The sequence below is a fragment of the Schistocerca americana genome, chromosome 7, assembly GCF_021461395.2.
Source record: "Schistocerca americana isolate TAMUIC-IGC-003095 chromosome 7, iqSchAmer2.1, whole genome shotgun sequence".
NCBI lineage: Eukaryota > Metazoa > Arthropoda > Insecta > Orthoptera > Acrididae > Schistocerca > Schistocerca americana.
In genome coordinates, this window is record NC_060125.1 from 185,645,569 (window position 1) to 185,664,471 (window position 18,903).

The 18,903-nt window shown below is 44.3% G+C and overlaps 1 protein-coding gene across 1 annotated transcript in view; it reads left to right on the top strand.

The window, feature by feature from the left end:
* The window catches only part of LOC124622835, a 119,019-nt gene that overhangs the window by 24,031 nt on the left and 76,085 nt on the right, over window positions 1–18,903 (top strand). Inside the window, exon 3 of the mRNA XM_047148626.1 lies at window positions 6,130–6,198. Within this exon, the coding sequence (XP_047004582.1) occupies window positions 6,130–6,198 (69 nt within the window). The remainder of the gene's footprint in view (window positions 1–6,129; window positions 6,199–18,903) is intronic.

Consider the following 18,903-nt stretch of genomic DNA (forward strand, 5'->3'; position numbering starts at 1 on the left):
TGCCGTATTCTCCGGATCTGAACACATGCGACTCCTTTCTGTGGGGCAGTGTTGAGGACAAGGTGTACGGCAATAATCCCGAAAGTATTGCTGAGCTGAAAACAGCCATTCTGGAGATCATCGACAACTTCGATGTTCCGGCACTTCAGCGGGTCATGCAGAAGTTTGGTATTCGTCTGCGCCACATAATCGCCAATGATGGCAAACGTATCGAACATGTGATAACCTAAATCCGATTATCTGTAGTGACGTTCAAATGTTGAATAAAGTGTATGCATGTCGTAGTTCGTAACTAAGTTATGATTTTTCTCATATAGTTCAATAATTGTCAGACTGTATATTGTATTAAACATTAGTTTTATTTTAGTGCCTAAGTTTTGCGGCGACCCATGCCTTCAGACGTGCCTTACTCCAGGATTGTCATCTACATTTTTGATTTTATCTGTTTTGGATGGTGTACTTCGATGAAGCTCGGCTTTTTATGTTCTGTTAACAACAGAATTCTTCCAGGACTCGGCAAAACAGTAGTTCTCCACCTGCCACATTTGGGCTGTTAAAAATTGACTCTGTTGAGGCCTGGCACTATGGGATATCTTATCTGCATTGTGACTTCTGTCTTGGGGCAGCTCTTCAAAGCAAATGTCAGCTGACTAAGTATCACTGACCTTCGCTGAGGGCGAGTTCTTCCACGAACACACCTGGGTGGTGGTCTTCCCTGACTGCCTATATGAACTACTGCATGCTCGCTCACTTGCAATTTTTAAAATGCGGTGCTACCTAGGAATGTTCTCAAAAAACTAATACGAAGGTGTCAAACCAAACGGGGGGGGGGAAACTGTGCCACAATTTCGTTAGAGGAAGGAACTGATTGATAGGACAGATCCTACAGCATAAAATAATTGTGAATTAGGAAGTGGGTTGAAAATTTGTGTGTGCGTGTGTGCGTGTCTGTGTGTGTGTGTGTGTGTGTGTGTGTGTGTGTGTGTGTGTGTGCGCGCAGCTGTAGAGAAAAACAAAGGTCTGAACATAGGAAACAGGTTCAAATAGATGTACAGTCATGGTTATAAATTGAGGATAGTGCTGATACATGGTGAAACAAGCTGTGGTGGGTGGTTTGCGGGTTTAAATCACCTCGGAGTATGACTATGCGGTGGTGCATTTGACCTGCGGTCGTCGCACGATGGCACTGGCAGCAGTCCACACACGCAGAGGTGTGTCGTTGGATGTCAGAGTAACGGTGCAAGGAGTAAGTGTGCAGACGTTTTCAGACGTGCTAATGGTGACGGTGTGTTGAGAATGGTTCAAAGAATACATGCTTATGAGGGGTAGAATACCAGGGCGATTGGAGGCTGGTCTAACACAGCAGGTCGTAGCACGGGGTCTCCGCGTGCCACAAAGTGTGATCTCAAGATTATGACAACGATTCCAGCAGAAAGGAAGCGTGTCCAGTCGCAACAGTACGGGACGTCCACAGTGTTCAACACCACAAGAAGACCGGTATCTCATCATCAGCGACCGCAGACAGTCTCGGAGTACTGCAGGTAGCCTTGCTCGGGACCTTACCGCAGCCAGTAGAACAGTTGTCTCCAGACACACAGTGTACAGACGACTGAACAGACATGGTTTATTCGCCCGGAGATCTGCAAGATACATTCCACTGACCCCTGGCCACAGGAGAGTCCGTAAAGACTGGAGTCAAGGACACAGTACATGGTCATTGGGACAGTGGTTCCAAGTTATGTTCGCAGACGAGTCCAGGTATAGTCTGAACAGTGATTCTCGCCGGGTCTTCATCAGGTGTGAACTAGAAACAAGATGTCCTTGAAGGGGACCTATACGGAGGTCATGTTTTGATGGTGTGGAATGGGATTATGACTGGTGCACGTACATCCCTGCAGGTCTTTGACAGAAGAACTGTAACAGGTCAGGTGTATGGGGACGCCATTTTGCACCAGTATGACCGCCTTTTCAGGGGTGCACTGGGTCCCACCTTCCTTCTGATGGATGATAACGCACGGCCCCATCGAACAGCCGTCGTGGAGGAGTACTTTGAAACAATGTATGAGGCAAATGGAGTGTCCTGCCTGTTCTCCAGACCTAAACCCCGTCGAGCACGTCTAAGATGCTCTCGGTCGGAGTATAGCTGCATGTCTTCAAACCGCTACGACATTTCAGGAGCTCCGACAGGCACTGGTGTAAGAATGGGAGGCTATACCCCAGCAGCTGTTCGACCACCTGATCCAGAGTAAGTCAACCCGTTGTGCGACCTGTGTACGTGTGCATGTTGATCACATCCCATACTGATGTCGCGGTGCATGCTCAGGAAACAGTGGCGTTTCCTAGCACATGTATTTCCGGACTGTTTTCTCAACTTATCACCAATACCGTGGACTTACAGATCTCTGTCGTGTGTGTTCCCTATATGCCTATGCTATTAGGTCCAGTTTTGTGTAGTGCCACGTTGTGTGGCACCATATTATGCAATTGTCCTTAATTTATGAGCATGAGTGTAGATTGCAGTACCTATGCGGAGATGAAGAGGTTTGCAGAAGATAGTCAAGCCTGCTAAGTGGCAACGAACCGGTCATATGATTGAAGAAAACAACAGTAACAGCCATTAAACATCTGTCTGTTATGTGTATACCATTATTTTGACAGTGACTCTGTCCTAAACCGGTACTCACTTTCACAAGTTTGCCAGTTACTACTATCATGGAAAAGTTTTCGTTTCAGTGCATATTGCTGTTAAGTTGTCACACAATTCGTGTATAGTCCACCCATCATTACTGTATTGATTCAGCAGGAATTACGATTCGGTAAAGTATTATTTCATTTTCACCGACATTCCATGAATTTGATGTGGTGTTACACACAACTACTTCTGTCTGGTATAATGGTTGAGGACTGTTTTGTGGTTTTTACGTACTCTATCTGCCTTTTAATGTAATATTTATACATACTCATAGCTCACTGTTTAATATTATATTATCATCTCAGTGCTTTTTTGTTTTGCGTTAGTATATTTCTTCAGTGAATAATACCAAGAGTGCGAAATGTGCCGCATTGTGGCCTAGTGGTAAAGAGTCAGACCATGCAATCAAAGAGCTGTGATTCTATGTCTAATCGTGTACAGGGCTTTTGTATGTCACCCCTTCCACCTCTTGCAGTGTTTATTGATGTGAAAATTGCAGAGATGTACTGCCGTTAGGACTCCACATCAAACTCTAAAACTGTGAGTTTCACTACAGCTGGCTCAATGAAACAGTTCAGAACTCGGAGGAGGCAACAGCATACACACTCTTTTAAAATTTTTTACCAAGAATTCAGTAACTATATTATTTAACCTCACTTCATTTCTCTATTTTAATACACCATCTTAAAAGGTTACTAATTACATTGCCGGATTTTTTTACCATTAACTTAAATTTCCTCTGTCTTCATTTGTTAAGTTTTTCAGAAATAAAATTGAGACAACGTGCCTTCTCTTAATTACAACCTAAAATAAGGGTGTTGAAGTTAGTACAGATAGCATACCAGTATAATTTTTTTCAGTCTTTCCCTGGTATGGAATGATTTCAGAAACACTAGCATTTACTTTTTTCGATAGATTGTGTTTCATAGAGCAAGAAAATCGGAGGTAATTTTTGCAACATGCTGTAAGGAAAGCAAATCATTCCAGAATGAGATTTTCACTCTGCAGCGGAGTGAGCGCTGATATGAAACTTCCTGGCAGATTAAAACTGTGTGCCGGACCGAGCCTCGAACTCGGGACCTTTGCCTTTCGCGGGCAAGTGCTCTACCAACTGAGCTACCCAAGCACGACTCACGCCCCCTCCTCACAGCTTTACTTCTGCCAGTACCTCGTCTCCTACTTTCCAAACTTTACAGAAGCTCTCCAGCGAACCTTGCAGAACTAGCACTCCTGAAAGAAAGAACATTGCGGAGACATGGCTTAGCCACACCCTGGGGGATGTTTCCAGAATGAGATTTTCACTCTGCAGTGGAGTGTGTGCTGATATGAAACATCAGTTGGTAGAGCACTTGCCCGCGAAAGGCAACAGTCCCGAGTTCGAGTCTCGGTCCGGCACACAGTTTTAATCTGCCAGGAAGTTTCAAAGCAAATCATTTTTGGAGAGAAACTGAGTGAGGTGAATGTAAGACAGAGTACTGAGTTCATAGGAAGATGGTTGCATTTTAGAAGGGGGCAGTGCTTAATGACCTGGTAAAGCGCTTGATTCTTTTCCTTTATAGATTGCCTTTATGGAAAATACGTAAAGTGTTGACCGAGCGTGCGGGCACGCTAGTTATATTACAGATGACAGCAGTTCAAGATTCTGGTAACCTTAGGCACACTGTGTTCGTCAGTGAGCAAATGTAATGTGATGTGTGAAAATTTGTGAGCATGCACGACAAAAGTAGCGAGAAATATGCTCATAGACGTAAAATAAACACTTTGTTGTGTACTACATTTTACTGTTACTTATGTTCTCTGGCATTGGATAACAGCAATTCGGTTCGATGCTTATCACTAGTGTCCATTAACTAGTTTCCCTTCGTTCTCACCATTGATGGAGCCTGTTTCGTCACACATATTTGGAATGGGTAGAACTTTCGTAAAACGCCTATTGCCCAAACAATATGTTCTGAAAGTCATAGTCATATATGATATGGGCAGTCAAAATCACGTAAACACTTAACGAAATTGTTTCTCAACGGCACAGTGGATGAGTCAACCTTTATTGTATTTGTAAAACCTCCAACAGTATTAACAAGTGCACTAAAAGCACAGTGTAGATCTATTGAGGGTATTTGCTTAACATCACACGTAATGAAATGGGAGCTATTGCGCTTTTCATAACAACATTAAATACTTAAGGGTTGATACCTGTTTGGATACCAGAAAGATGGACACATTAGGTACAAAGGTGAAGGGCGGAGCATAGTGTGTCTGTCTACGCTGACAGACGAACAAGGCGAAGCCGATAACACTGCCAAGGCTTGCACGTGGATCGAGGCTCCTGCTTCTGTGTCGCATGTTCACTGCTGACAGCTGACTTCCTGTAGGCAGTATCGACTATCCTGCTTCTTACTGTCATCAAGAGGAGCTTCCGTTTCAGAACTTTACTTGCCTAGTCACAAAGAATCCAAGTTTCACGCAATTAACTAAATAACTTTTCACGTTACACATTTACGAAAAGATACAAATGTTAGCCTGTATTCAGTAAAATAATATTTAATATCCCTGTTGTTCTCGTTAACTTTTCCATTTCTAGCTTTGGACTTCTGCACGTAAGTATAGAACCATGCAACTGCTCAAAACTCCAAACATTTTAAACGATAGGTTCAAACAAATTTTTCTTTATTTTCTATTTTCTGTTTTATTTGTGTCATGAAACTAATACCCATTGAAGAGTAAAATGTGTTTAACACCGGCTATAAAAGAAAATGATAGACATTTTTCCATTTTACAGTAAGTCTCGAGTACATTAATTGATATAATTTTCAGACTATTCCCGAAACATGTTTGTGGTAAAGAAAAAAAGCTATAAAATGTTCAACTTAAAACCAGACCTTCAAACCGCTAAAAATAACGATTAAAATTATGCAGGCGGTGCTGTTTCTTGACGTACTTCTATCATCTGTAACAGGATGAAGGTAGTTTCTATTTTTCCATCAAGATGAAGCACACTTTTCTTAGATTTTAGTCTTTATTTGTGCAGAATTGAAACTTAAGCGTAGAGTAAAGAGTATATTTACGTAATGTAGATTTTGGTTTATGTTTTCTGTCCCCAGTATTTTTAATTTACTTTTGGTAACATAATCTAGTGTGCACATTCTATAGCAAACTGTAGAGTTCCTAAGTTTTAAGTTGCACTGATGCCTATTTGTGAACTGTATTTGTGGCTAGTAGCCAATATCTTCCAAGTATCTACCCTGTGATCACACGCTGTCTTAAGAGTATTTAGTTGCGTACTGTTGGTGACATCTCTAATGTTACATAATGACTGAATTGTTGCTCAAGAGCTGTAGTGTATCATTACTGACGATTTTATTACTATTGCAGCATTTGTTGTTCATCTTCTCTCTATCGTACGTTTAGTTTCTTTGTCTCTGTTTCTCCCTTTCCAGAACAGCCTTCCGATATCCTTGACAGTTCAATCGGCTCTCGGATAACGCCCAGCAACTCCAATAAACAAGGTGGAAATCAAAAGCAGTGGAGTCCTTTCACTTCTGCTCGTTTCTTTTCACATACTGTTCTTTTTTTATGTATCTGGAATGTAGAGAAAGAAACATTAATTTTTTGTGCTTCTATTCCATTTTCATACGCATAGCTGTAGAAGTAATTAGAGCTGCATGCATGTATAGTAAAAAAAAAAAAAAAAACAAGTATTTCCCACGGTACTTTCTGCAGTCTTTTGGAATGCACTACTGCTATAGACATTTCTGAACGTAGTATAGCGCATGCACAGTAGTGCAGTGGCCCGTTGCATCCGTAAGCTCTTCTGCAGACACACGCCATACACATGTACATAAATACACGATACACTGTCCGGGCGGGTAGACATTCTAGACGCATTAGTTCACAGTGCCGTCACAGAGGCGCCACTTGCGCAGGTTCTGTGATTGGACGCCAGGACGCCATGGTATCGCTCTGGTCACATGACACGAGTGAACGAATTAGAGGTGCAGCAAAAGGAATGAAGTTGTGAAGCTTGAAACAGAAGTGGGGTATTACTTTGTGTTAACAAAACCGCTCTTTCAGTGATCTAAGAAACCCAGAAGCAGATGAAAGCTTCACAATTTCGTTCACTATGTTTATGATATATTTTATATGTTATAATAACTGTTGTGAATTACTTTTACTATTTTATAAGAACGTACTCCTCTTGCTTTACATTCCCAGCTCAGTTTACGAGTTCCTCCCTTGCTTTTTTTTCCTTCCATTTCATTCTGATCATCACATAATTGCATCTCTTGTTTAGTATATAATACAGAAATGACACCATGATTTATCATATTGGAGACAAACATTTCCTTCAGATGAATTCTGTGTCTCAGTGCATTGTTACCTGTTTACCGTGGAATTTGTTGGAATGTGGATGACTCAGCTTAGATCTTCAGCGAAAAATCGAACTGAATATCTTGTCGTTAAATTCAAAAGTGATGTCAACGAGGAAGCTATGACAAGATTCCAAATGTTCTAGTTACTAACGTATTTCTTATCGCATGCTTACTTCAGAGCTATATTACTAACAATAATAATTTGGTGATTGTTGATAAGAACGTAAGATCAGCAGAGGTCTCAAAATGCAAACGAGTTTCTTTAAAGAATGAGCTGTACAATATGATTAAATTTTCCGACAATTCTTACTGAAATGTCATCCAGTCGACTGAACAGGTACACCATATCGAAACTTGAGAACGAGTGGGAAGTATCCGTGAGTAGGTAGTTTGATAAAAGTACCAGTGGTAACCCGAGACGCAGCATACGTCGGTGTGGTCAGCTCTGACCCTACGTACATACTCACTGTGATGATTTATCGACCTGTTTCTGCTTGCAACTTTCTCAGGGGTCATCGTCCACATCTGAACGGAGAGGAAAAACCATGGTGCCAACAAGTGACCGTATTTCAAACAGAATCCAATATTCGTTTCGTGTGATACAGGAAAACTACAGAGAAAGCAATGATTTGCAACCCAGTACGAGTCCCGCATCCTAACCACATTTCCGTTTCACAAGGGTGTTTCCGATGATGCCAGAGGTAAATGAAAAATCTGACACGGATGTTCACCGGCACTGTATAAAGATTCAGCAGCCTCTGATAATTTGTGAAGTTACTCATACAGTGTTGCGCACAGCACTGTAGGTTCCGAGTAGCAATCTGAGCCAGACTTATATCGAATCAGCACGTTGCACTGATCAGTGTTAAATTGTTACAATGGCCCAAATGACTATCATTTGAGTGTTATCCGACTTTGATTATACAAACATCTGAGTGATTCTTCCCCTCCGCCTCATCAACACAGCACACGGTCAGTTCAAATCTACACATATCCCAAACAATATTTACGTAAGTCTAATACAGAAGCTCGAAGCACGCTTTCTTTAGGGAAACGGTCGTCTCCGATAATAGGACTGGATGTCAGCGGCACAGTCGAACAAGATATAGTTGCCACGTTAAGGGTCAATGAATTGTCGTCGATACATGACCTTTTTTCGATGGAACAATCACTAGAGAGAAAATAAGAAGAGACGTGAACTTAAGTACGCTTTCGTTATCTGAGAGGGGGAAAGTACTTATCATCGATATGGATCTTGTGGTTCCTCAAACATACGGTTGCAAGTTGGTTCCGATTGAACGAAAATCTTGCCCACAAAGTAGATCAACCTTCTGTGAAATTTTAAGATTCTGTGCAGAACCACTGAGTCACGTGACAGTCTGTAACATACAATCTATTTTACAGAGATAGTCGTCAAAGCTGTATTATTATAAGTACTCTATTATATTTGAGCTTTGTGTTAAAAGGAGATGGAAACAAATGTGACATTAGTTTTTTCATATCAAATGGTAGTGTCCTGTCTAGTTTTGAGAGCTGTGCCCAGAACGTCTGGCTCGAGTAAACCAGACAAACTCTGAAGTGTTGTCTAAACAGGAAACCGCCCACAACTGGCTCGAATTACGCTGATATTATGCAGCCAGGGAGCTTGTTGAGACAGTCGAACACTGCATCCGCCTGACCAAAAGGTGCGAGCGCCACCCGTTTCCCAACACTCAGTGACTACGCGTCGCGGCATCACTCGCTTTCAGCGGCCGCACGGGCGCGCTCCCCATTCTAAGGAAACATGGCGGTTACCTACGTCAGAAAGCAGGGCGAGGTCTACGGAAGAGCATCGAACTCGCACAACCTGCAACTAACTTCGTGGCCTATGCGAATTCGACTGGTATCCACGCTGCTGTACAATCCTCACAAAGCCCCATTGTCATTAGGCGAGCATGCTACAGTCATCTTCAGAAAACTGTGCCAAGTTGTGCGAAGTGTAATCGAGTTCTCTCTCGCACACTGCAACCGAGTGAACTCCAGGCGGAAATGGTACGCCCATGTAGTGTTGCACGAGACAGGAACACCTTACTGGTCGCAAAAAGCAACATTCCGGGTAAAGTAGGCTAGATGGCACGGCGTTTTTCATATTGTATTTCGTCAGAAGCTTTTGTATAGCTTATTATCACAAAAAAGTGACAGGTACCACGTGGGGAGTTTGCCCCTTGCACCACGAAAACAAGCTCTCTTGCGCCGTGTTACTCCAGTGCTGAATATACACGTTCGGCGGTACAGTCATGCCTTAAAAATAGATGTGCTGCTTAATGAGACCTATCTCATTGTCAAAGGTTCTTTAAAAGCTACACCCGTAGATAAAATTCACTATATTGCTGGCATAGCACCTTGAGAAATCAGACGCGAGGTAGCTACTTGATGCGAGTGAGGCAATACTATGTCTATGGAAGCCACTCTTAACATGGCCTTCAGAGAACACATCCTAGGCTCAAATGAGGGAATCGCTTCTTGGCAACTACTAAACCTCTTACAGGAACGCCCCAGCGAGCAAAGATCTCAGAGTGGCAGGGGAAGCGTCAACATTTGGAGAAATGGATGGTTTCGAAGGAAGATCAGTCTCTCGGTCTTTCAGAGAAGTGCACAGCATCGGAAGTTCTCAACAGACTTCAGTCTAGTATCACTAGACGTAAGACCAAACTGCAGAAGTGGAGACTTCGTGTGGAATCAGTTTTCTGTGTGGTGTAACATCAGTCTAGTGCCCTGTTCCACATTCCCAGCCTCATACATCACGAGTGACGTGACGAGAGCGACACCGAATGCACTCGGCGTGGACAATGTATGGTCAACCAATGTGCGAAACTGATGTCAACTATTTCCCTTTGATGATTATACTCTTTGTACTTATGACACGATAATAAGTAAATAAATAAAGAGAAAATGGACAAAGATCAGAGTTCGTATTTTTATGCCTGTGATGGGGCTTGTGCGTTACTCTGTATTGTGGTAAAGGATTAACACGTAATTTATGACAATAATTCGGGTAGCTTACAATGAATTATTTTGCAGAATATGAGCCTACAACTTTTAAAGGTCGTCAGATTTATACTGCGTAGGTACCAGGCACGGTTAACAGCATGAAAACAATTTTTGATAGTGAACCGCCAATGGACAACAACAAGGGTCCGCATATAGAGCAATATCTGCACAAATATTTTTAAAGCATAAACTTGTACGATCATTTCAATAGCAGTATGACACCTGCCACTCGCTGGAAGTGTTGGTCCAGTCTGAACGTTACCTTCATTGGGGAAGGAGGGAGAAATACTTGAGATCAGTTTTAAAGGTTGTTCACTATATCTAAGTGAGGTTATTGTGCGAGAAGAGAGGAACCACAGTACTATCATGACATTTTCAGAATTTGAATAGGGATTTATAAATGAAAAGAATTAAGTGTACTGAAAAACAAACAGTGGATAGGAGGGGATAGAATGAATGAACAAGTAGTGAAAAAGTGAAGGAAACTTTCAGAGAGAGAATAAATATGCAAGGCAACAATGAGGAGTTCACTAGTAGCACACACATTCTGCTCTGAAATAATAGTTTCTTGGACGTGTTTAAAGGAATATGTATGTTTATTAGCAAGTAATTCTGGCTAGGGATAAATAAGATATGGCCGGTGGTGATGAAAGGTATCAGAAATAGCAACTCGCAGAATGTCGAAATTGGAAAAGTCGCAATAGAATGGTTGAACCGTCTCTTACCTCCGAAGTAATATAACGGAACATCCATAATGAAATATTCACTCTGCAGCGGAGTGTGCGCTGATATGAAACTTCCTGGCAGACTAAAATTGTGTGCGGGACCCGAGTTCGACTCTCGGTCCGGCACACAGTTTTAATCAGACAAGAAGTTTTGTAATGGAATAATTCTTACAATGATGCGTAAACGCTGTTTTCGTCGTCGCCGGCGAATGATGGTTTACAAATCACTTGTCAATGTGGACGGCACTCTTGGTGCTTCGACATCTTCTGCGAAGGGTAAAAAGAAGATATACTCGCAGATGTCCAGACAATTCTCGATTCTTATTTTAAGACTTCCGTGAAATGTAAGAGCCTAGTAACGAGATTTGAAGATACACTACTGGCCATTAATATTACTACACCAAGAAGGTATGCAGATAATAAACGGGTATTCATTGGACAAATATATTATACTAGAACTAACATGTGATTACATTTTCGTGCAATTTCGGTGCATAGATCCCGACAAATCAGTACCCAGAACAACCACCTCTGGCCGTAATAACGGCCTTGATACGCCTGGGCATTGAGTGAAACAGAGCTTGGATGGCGTGTACAGGCACAGCTGCCCATGCAGCTTCAACGCGATACCACAGTTCATCAAGAGTAGTGACTGGCGTATCGTGACGAGCAAATTGCTCGGCCACCATTGACCAGACGTTTTCAATTCTTGAGAGATCTGGAGAATGTGCTGGCCAGGGCAGCCGTTGAACATTTTCTGCATCCAGAAAGGCCCTTACAGGACCTGCAACATGCGGTCGTGCATTATTCTGCTAAAATGTAGGTTTTCGCAGGGATCGAATGAAGGGTAGGGCCATGGATCGTAACACATCTGAAATGTAACGTCCACTGTTCAAAGTGCCGTCAACGCACGTAACGTGCAACCAATGGCACCCAATACCATCACGCCGGGTGATACGCCAGTGTGGCGATGACGAAGACACGCTTCCAAGGTGCGTTCACCGCGATGCCGACAAACAAGGATGCGACCATTATGATGCTGTAAACAGAACCTGGATTCATCCGAAAAAGGCGCTGCAGTCTGGAACCGCAAGACCGCTACGGTCGCAGGTTCGAATCCTGCCTCGGGCATGGATGTTTGTGATGTCCTTAGGTTAGTTAGGTTTAACTAGTTCTAAGTTCTAGGGGACTAATGACCTCAGCAGTTGAGTCCCATAGTGCTCAGAGCCATCCGAAAAAGTGACGTTTTGCCATTCGTGCACCCAGGTTCGTCGTTGAGTACACCATTGCAGGCGGTCCTGTCTGTGATGCAGCGTCAAGGGTAACCGCAGCCACGGTCTCCGAGATGATAGTCCATGCTGCTGCAAACGTCGTCTAACTGTTCGTACAGATGGTTGTTGTCTTACAAACGTCCTCATCTCTTGCCTCGGGGATCGAGACGTGGCTGCACGATACGTTACAGCCATGCGGATGCCTGTCATCTCGACTGCTAGTGATACGAGGCCGTTGGGATCCAGCACTGCATTCCGTATTACCCTCTTGAACGCACCGATTCCATATTCTGCTATCAATCATTGGATCTCAGCTAACGCGAGCAGCAATGTCGCGATACGATAAACAGCAATCGCTATAGGCTACAATCCGACCTTTATCAAAGTCGAAAACGTGATGGTCCGCATTTCACCTCCTTACACGAGGCATTACAACAACGCGTCACCAGGCAACGGTGGTCAACTGTGTATGAGAAATCGGTTGGAAACTTTCCTCATGTCAGCACGTTGGTGTCGCCACCGGCGCCAACCATATGTGAATGCTCTGAAAAGCTAATCATTTGCATATCACAGCATCTGGTTCCTATCGGTTAAATTTCGCGTCTGTAGCACGTCATCTTCGTGGTGTAGTAATTTTAATGGCCAGTAGTGTATTTTCGGTAAATGGATTGAACCAGATTGGTTGGAATCCTGAACATAGCTGAGCAATCGAAAGCTCATCTAATGTAAACCGCACATGGTAAAATCTCAGATGACGGATAGAACATGGCGTAAAAGGAAGAATAGTCTCAAATATGGTAGCAGAACATATTTGGCGATCTTGTTACTTTTTGCTTAGTATTCCCTCTGTCATTATTAAATTTTTTTCAAGATCTGTTTAATATATTTAATCAGCATGCTTCATTGGACTCCAGTTCAACACACTTAGAGAATTGTATCCATAAAAACTTCATGAGTGAAACTTCGTGAGTGAAGCAGCCATGTAGTGCAGGTAGCCAGAACAGGAGTCTGCAGGCGCAAGCTTACCGGTGCTCACTGGCAGCTGGTGCGGACCGTCCAAGCGCTGTCGAAGAGAGACGTGCGCTTATGAGGATGCCGACAGCATATCATAGATGGCGCGTGTTGTGAAGGCGAAAGCTCAGGACCTGAATCAACAAGAAGACGTACAGCCAGGAAGGCGGGAATCAGGTATTTTGCCCACCAGGTTGTGGCCGGGAGTTTGCAGACACTCGTTAACAGCCCTTCACCAGGGGAAGGTACAGGATGGCCGATTTCTTTTCCAAACACGGCGACGGCCAAACAGCAGCGGCAGTTTGCAGCGCCTAAGTCCCACTACAGCCGGCCGGTCGTGGTCTCGGAGCTTAAGTATTGTCTCAGAAGCACGCAGCACATCACGATTCGCCAATCAAGTTATTTTGTAACTAGCAAGACTGTCATTCCATCGGAATCGGAGTTGAAAACAGGATGAGCAGACACTGAGACCGAGGCTTCCGAGACGTCGTCGCGTCAGGAGATGCGGTCATTTGCGTTAATTATCCGAAAGTGTCAGCGAATTTGTCTTTTCGTAGTGTCCCAACTATTGTCAGTTCCCCTTGCCTTAGCACTTTCCGTCAGGACACTGTGGAGCAGCTGGTCTCAGAGGTTAAATGATATGCCCCCGTACTGCAAAGCCCGCAGAATGATTCATTAGGTCCCGTTATATTGTGTTGCTTCCACTTCTTGATTACGTTTCGGCTCGAGCGGCGCCCTACTTTTGCAACGTAGCATTCTTTGCGTGCCCCAGATACCGGTTGTCACACATGGTATGAGCTGGATCTGAATCTCAGCCGTTTGCACCAAGAGTTTAAAAATTCGTTTGTGCACCCGGGATTTGAAATTACCATAATATACACTCCTGGAAATTGAAATAAGAACACCGTGAATTCATTGTCCCAGGAAGGGGAAACTTTATTGACACATTCCTGGGGTCAGATACATCACATGATCACACTGACAGAACCACAGGCACATAGACACAGGCAACAGAGCATGCACAATGTCGGCTCTAGTACAGCGTATATCCACCTTTCGCAGCAATGCAGGCTGCTATTCTCCCATGGAGACGATCGTAGAGATGCTGGATGTAGTCCTGTGGAACGGCTTGCCATGCCATTTCCACCTGGCGCCTCAGTTGGACCAGCGTTCGTGCTGGACGTGCAGACCGCGTGAGACGACGCTTCATCCAGTCCCAAACATGCTCAATGGGGGACGGATCCGGAGATCTTGCTGACCAGGGTAGTTGACTTACACCTTCTAGAGCACGTTGGGCGGCACGGGATACATGCGGACGTGCATTGTCCTGTTGGAACAGCAAGTTCCCTTGCCAGTCTAGGAATGGTAGAACGATGGGTTCGATGACGGTTTGGATGTACCGTGCACTATTCAGTGTCCCCTCGACGATCACCAGTGGTGTACAGCCAGTGTAGGAGATCGCTCCCCACACCCTGATGCCGGGTGTTGGCCCTGTGTGCCTCGGTCGTATGCAGTCCTGATTGTGGCGCTCACCTGCACGGCGCCAAACACGCATACGACCATCATTGGCACCAAGGCAGAAGCGACTCTCATCGCTGAAGACGACACGTCTCCATTCGTCCCTCCATTCACGCCGGTCGCGACACCACTGGAGGCGGGCTGCACGATGTTGGGGCGTGAGCGGAAGACGGCCTAACGGTGTGCGGGACCGCAGCCCAGCTTCATGGAGACGGTTGCGAATGGTCCTCGCCGATACCCCAGGAGCAACAGTGTCCCTAATTTGCTGGGAAGTAGCGGTGCGGTCCCCTACGGCACTGCGTAGGATCCTACGGTCTTGGCGTGCATCCGTGCGTCACTGCGGTCCGGTCCCAGGTCGACGGGCACGTGCACCTTCCGCCGACCACTGGCGACAACATCGATGTACTGTGGAGACCTCACGCCTCACGTGTTGAGCAATTCGGCGGTACGTCCACCCGGCCTCCCGCATGCCCACTATACGCCCTCGCTCAAAGTCCGTCAACTGCACATACGGTTCACGTCCACGCTGTCGCGGCATGCTACCAGTGTTAAAGACTGCGATGGAGCTTCGTATGCCACGGCAAACTGGCTGACACTGACGGCGGCGGTGCACAAATGCTGCGCACCTAGCGCCATTCGACGGCCAACACCGCGGTTCCTGGTGCGTCCGCTGTGCCGTGCGTGTGATCATTGCTTGTACAGCCCTCTCGCAGTGTCCGGAGCAAGTATGGTGGGTCTGACACACCGGTGTCAATGTGTTCTTTTTTCCATTTCCAGGAGTGTAATTCGTGTGCAGTTCCCGGCCTGTTATCGAAGAGAGGGTACTGCGTGTTACAGGAACATGCAGAAACACGTGGCGTTTCAAAAAGATTCAACCGATTTCAGGAGACTACATTTTCTACATAAATGAAGACAGAAACATGAGGTAAATTTTCTCTAACTCATAGAACTAATGAGTCTTTGTTTTCAAGGAATCATTCGTCTTGCAAGAACCTGCCTTTTACACGCAAATAACCTTCTTTTACATCCAAAAATGACATTTGGGTGAAAGATTTCACGTTTGTTTCACAAATGTTTAGTGTGCCCCGCCCCCGTCCCCACAAGTGGACTCGCTTCTATCGACGCCGCGGTCAGTCTAGTCCCATACCGTTTGTGGCCATCTGTGGAACTAACGCATTCACTGCTGCAGCCCCCAAAATCTTTCAGGAGGAGAGCCACATAGACGGAATATTCCATGAATCAAGGAAGAGAAAAAAATACCTTAACAGCATATACCTTAACCTTTTCAGAAGCATTGGGGCCGGCCGTTGTGACCGAGCGGTTCTAGGCGCTTCAGTCCAGAACCGCGCTGCTGCTACGGTCGCCGGTTCGAATCCTGCCTCGGGCATGGATGTGTGTGATGTCCTTAGGTTAGATCTACGTCCAGGGGACTGATGACGTCATATGTTAAGTTCCATAATGCTCAGAGCCATCTGAATCATTTTCTAGCACTGGGAAGTATGTGTTCCACGGCAGATTAACAAAGAACCACTGCGAATTTTATGTTATTACGATGTAACAATGTCTCACTGGTAAAGGGAAGCTCGTTAACAGTTCGTGTATAATTACACCTTGAACCCTATGGCTGTGTTATCTTCAAGTTTAATTCTTAAACCAGTGCTCCACTCCACATTTTTGCACATAATTAGCTCGCACCATCAGGTAGGCGAAAGTGAACAGTTTTGCAAAGCGGACTGCTGTCACGCCATTTCCGACTATTCGTGTTAATGAATTTAACACGCTTTCAGAAAAACCATTTGGCGCTCAACAACTAAAGAGAGTGCTGAGGCCGCCGCCAAAGCACTCAACTGTAGAGGCAATTGACGAATTGTATGACTTTTTGAAAAATTTTCATATGCTCTGTCGAAAGCTATACACACAGGGTTTCTCAGGGCCAATCTGAAAGCTTTAAAAAGCTACTCATCGGGCAGAAGCTTCGCTGTCAGAGTAAAAAATGCGCAATCCACGAACAGATACATCCGAGACGGTGAACCGCAAGGATACGTCATAGGGCCCACATTGTACAACTCGTGCACGGCGGACACAAATACCGAAACCAGTGAGCGCAATACGCTGATAACATGTCATTCCTCGGCAGCACCAGTAACAGAAACCCAGTATCAAAGCCGTTGCAAAATGTACTAGCAAAGACAGACACTTGAGACAAGAAATGGCACATAACACTAAACAGTTGGGTTGGGTTGGATTGTTTGGGGGAAGATACCAGACAGCGAGGTCATCGGTCTCATCGGATTAGGGAAGGAGGGCATGCAGCTTTACTGTATGATTAAACGATGATGGCGTCCTCTTGGGTAAAATATTCCGGAGGTAAAATAGTCCCCCATTCGGATCTCCGGGCGGGGACTACTCAAGAGGATGTCGTTATCAGGAGAAAGAAAACTGGCGTTCTACGGATCGGAGCGTGGAATGTCAGATCCCTTAATCGGGCAGGTAGGTTAGAAAATTTAAAAAGGAAAATGGATAGGTTAAAGTTAGATATAGTGGGAATTAGTGAAGTTCGGTGGCAGGAGGAACAAGACTTCTGGTAAGGTGACTACAGGGTTATAAACACAAAATCAAATAGGGGTCATGCAGCAGTAGGTTTAATAATGAATAGGAAAATAGGAACGCGGGTAAGCTACTACAAACAGCATAGTGATCGCATTATTGTGACCAAGATAGATACGAAGCCCCCACCTACTACAGTAGTACAAGTTTATATGCCACATAGCTCTGCAGATGACGAAGAAATTGAAGAAATGTATGATGAAATAAAAGAAATTATTCAGATAGTGAAGGGTGATGAAAATTTAATAGTCATGGGTGACTGGAATTCGGTAGTAGGAAAATGGAGCGAAGGAAACGTAGTAGGTGAATATGGATCGGGGCTAAGAAATGAGAGAGGAAGCCGCCTGGTAGAATTTTGCACAGAGCACAACTTAATCATAGCTAACACTTGGTTTAAGAATCATGAAAGAAGGTTGTATACATGGAAGAACCGTGGAGATACTAAAAGGTATCAGATAGATTATATAATGGAAAGACACAGATTTAGGAGCCAGGTTTTAAATTGTAAGACACTTCCAGGGGCAGATGTGGACTCTGACCACAATCTATTGGTAATGACCTGTAGATTAAAACTGAAAAAACTGCAAAAAGGTGGGAATTTAAGGAGATGGGACCTGGATAAACTGAAAGAACCAGAGGTTGTACAGAGTTTAAGGGAGAGCATAAGGGAACAATTGACAGGAATGGGGGAAAGAAATACAGTAGAAGAAGAATGGGTAGCTTAGAGGGATGAAGTAGTGAAGGCAGCAGAGGATCAAGTAGGTAAATAGACGAGGGCTAGTAGAAATCCTTGGGTAACAGAAGAAATATTCAATTTATTGATGAAACGAGAAAATATAAAATGCAGTAAATGAAGCAGGCAAAAAGGAATACAAACGTCTCAGAAATGAGATCGGGAGGAAGTGCAAAACTGCTAAGCAGGGATGGCTAGAGGACAAATGTAAGGATGTAGAGGCTTATCTCACTAGGGGTAAGATAGATACTGCCTACAGGAAAATTAAAGAGACCTTTGGAGATAAGAGAATCACTTGCATGAACATCAAGAGCTCAGATGGAAACCCAGTTCTAAGCAAAGAAGGGAAAGCAGAAAGGTGGAAGGAGTATATAGAGGGTCTATACAAGGGCTATGTACTTGAAGACCATATTATGGAAATGGAAGAGGATGTAGATGAAGATGAAATGGGAGATACTTTACTGCATGAAGAGTTTGACAGAGCACTGAAAGACCTGAGTCGAAACAAGACCCCCGGAGTAGACAACATTCCATTAGAACTACTGACAGCGTTGGGAGAGCCAGTCCTGACAAAACTCTACCATCTAGTTCAAATGGCTCTGAGCACCATGCGCCTTAACTTCTGAGGTCATCAGTCGCCTAGAACTTAGAACTAATTAAACCTAACTAACCTAAGGACATCACACACATCCATGCCCGAGGCAGGATTCGAACCTGGGACTGTAGCGGTCGCTCGGCTCCAGACAGTAGCGCCTAGAACCGCACGGCCACTCCGGCCGGCCTACCATCTGGTGATCAAGATGTATGAAACAGGTGAAATACCCTAAGACTCCAAGAAGAATATAATAATTCCAATCCCAAAGAAAGCAGGTGTTGACAGATGTGAAAATTACCGATCAATCAGTTTAATAAGCCACAGCTGCAAAATACTAACACGAATTCTTTA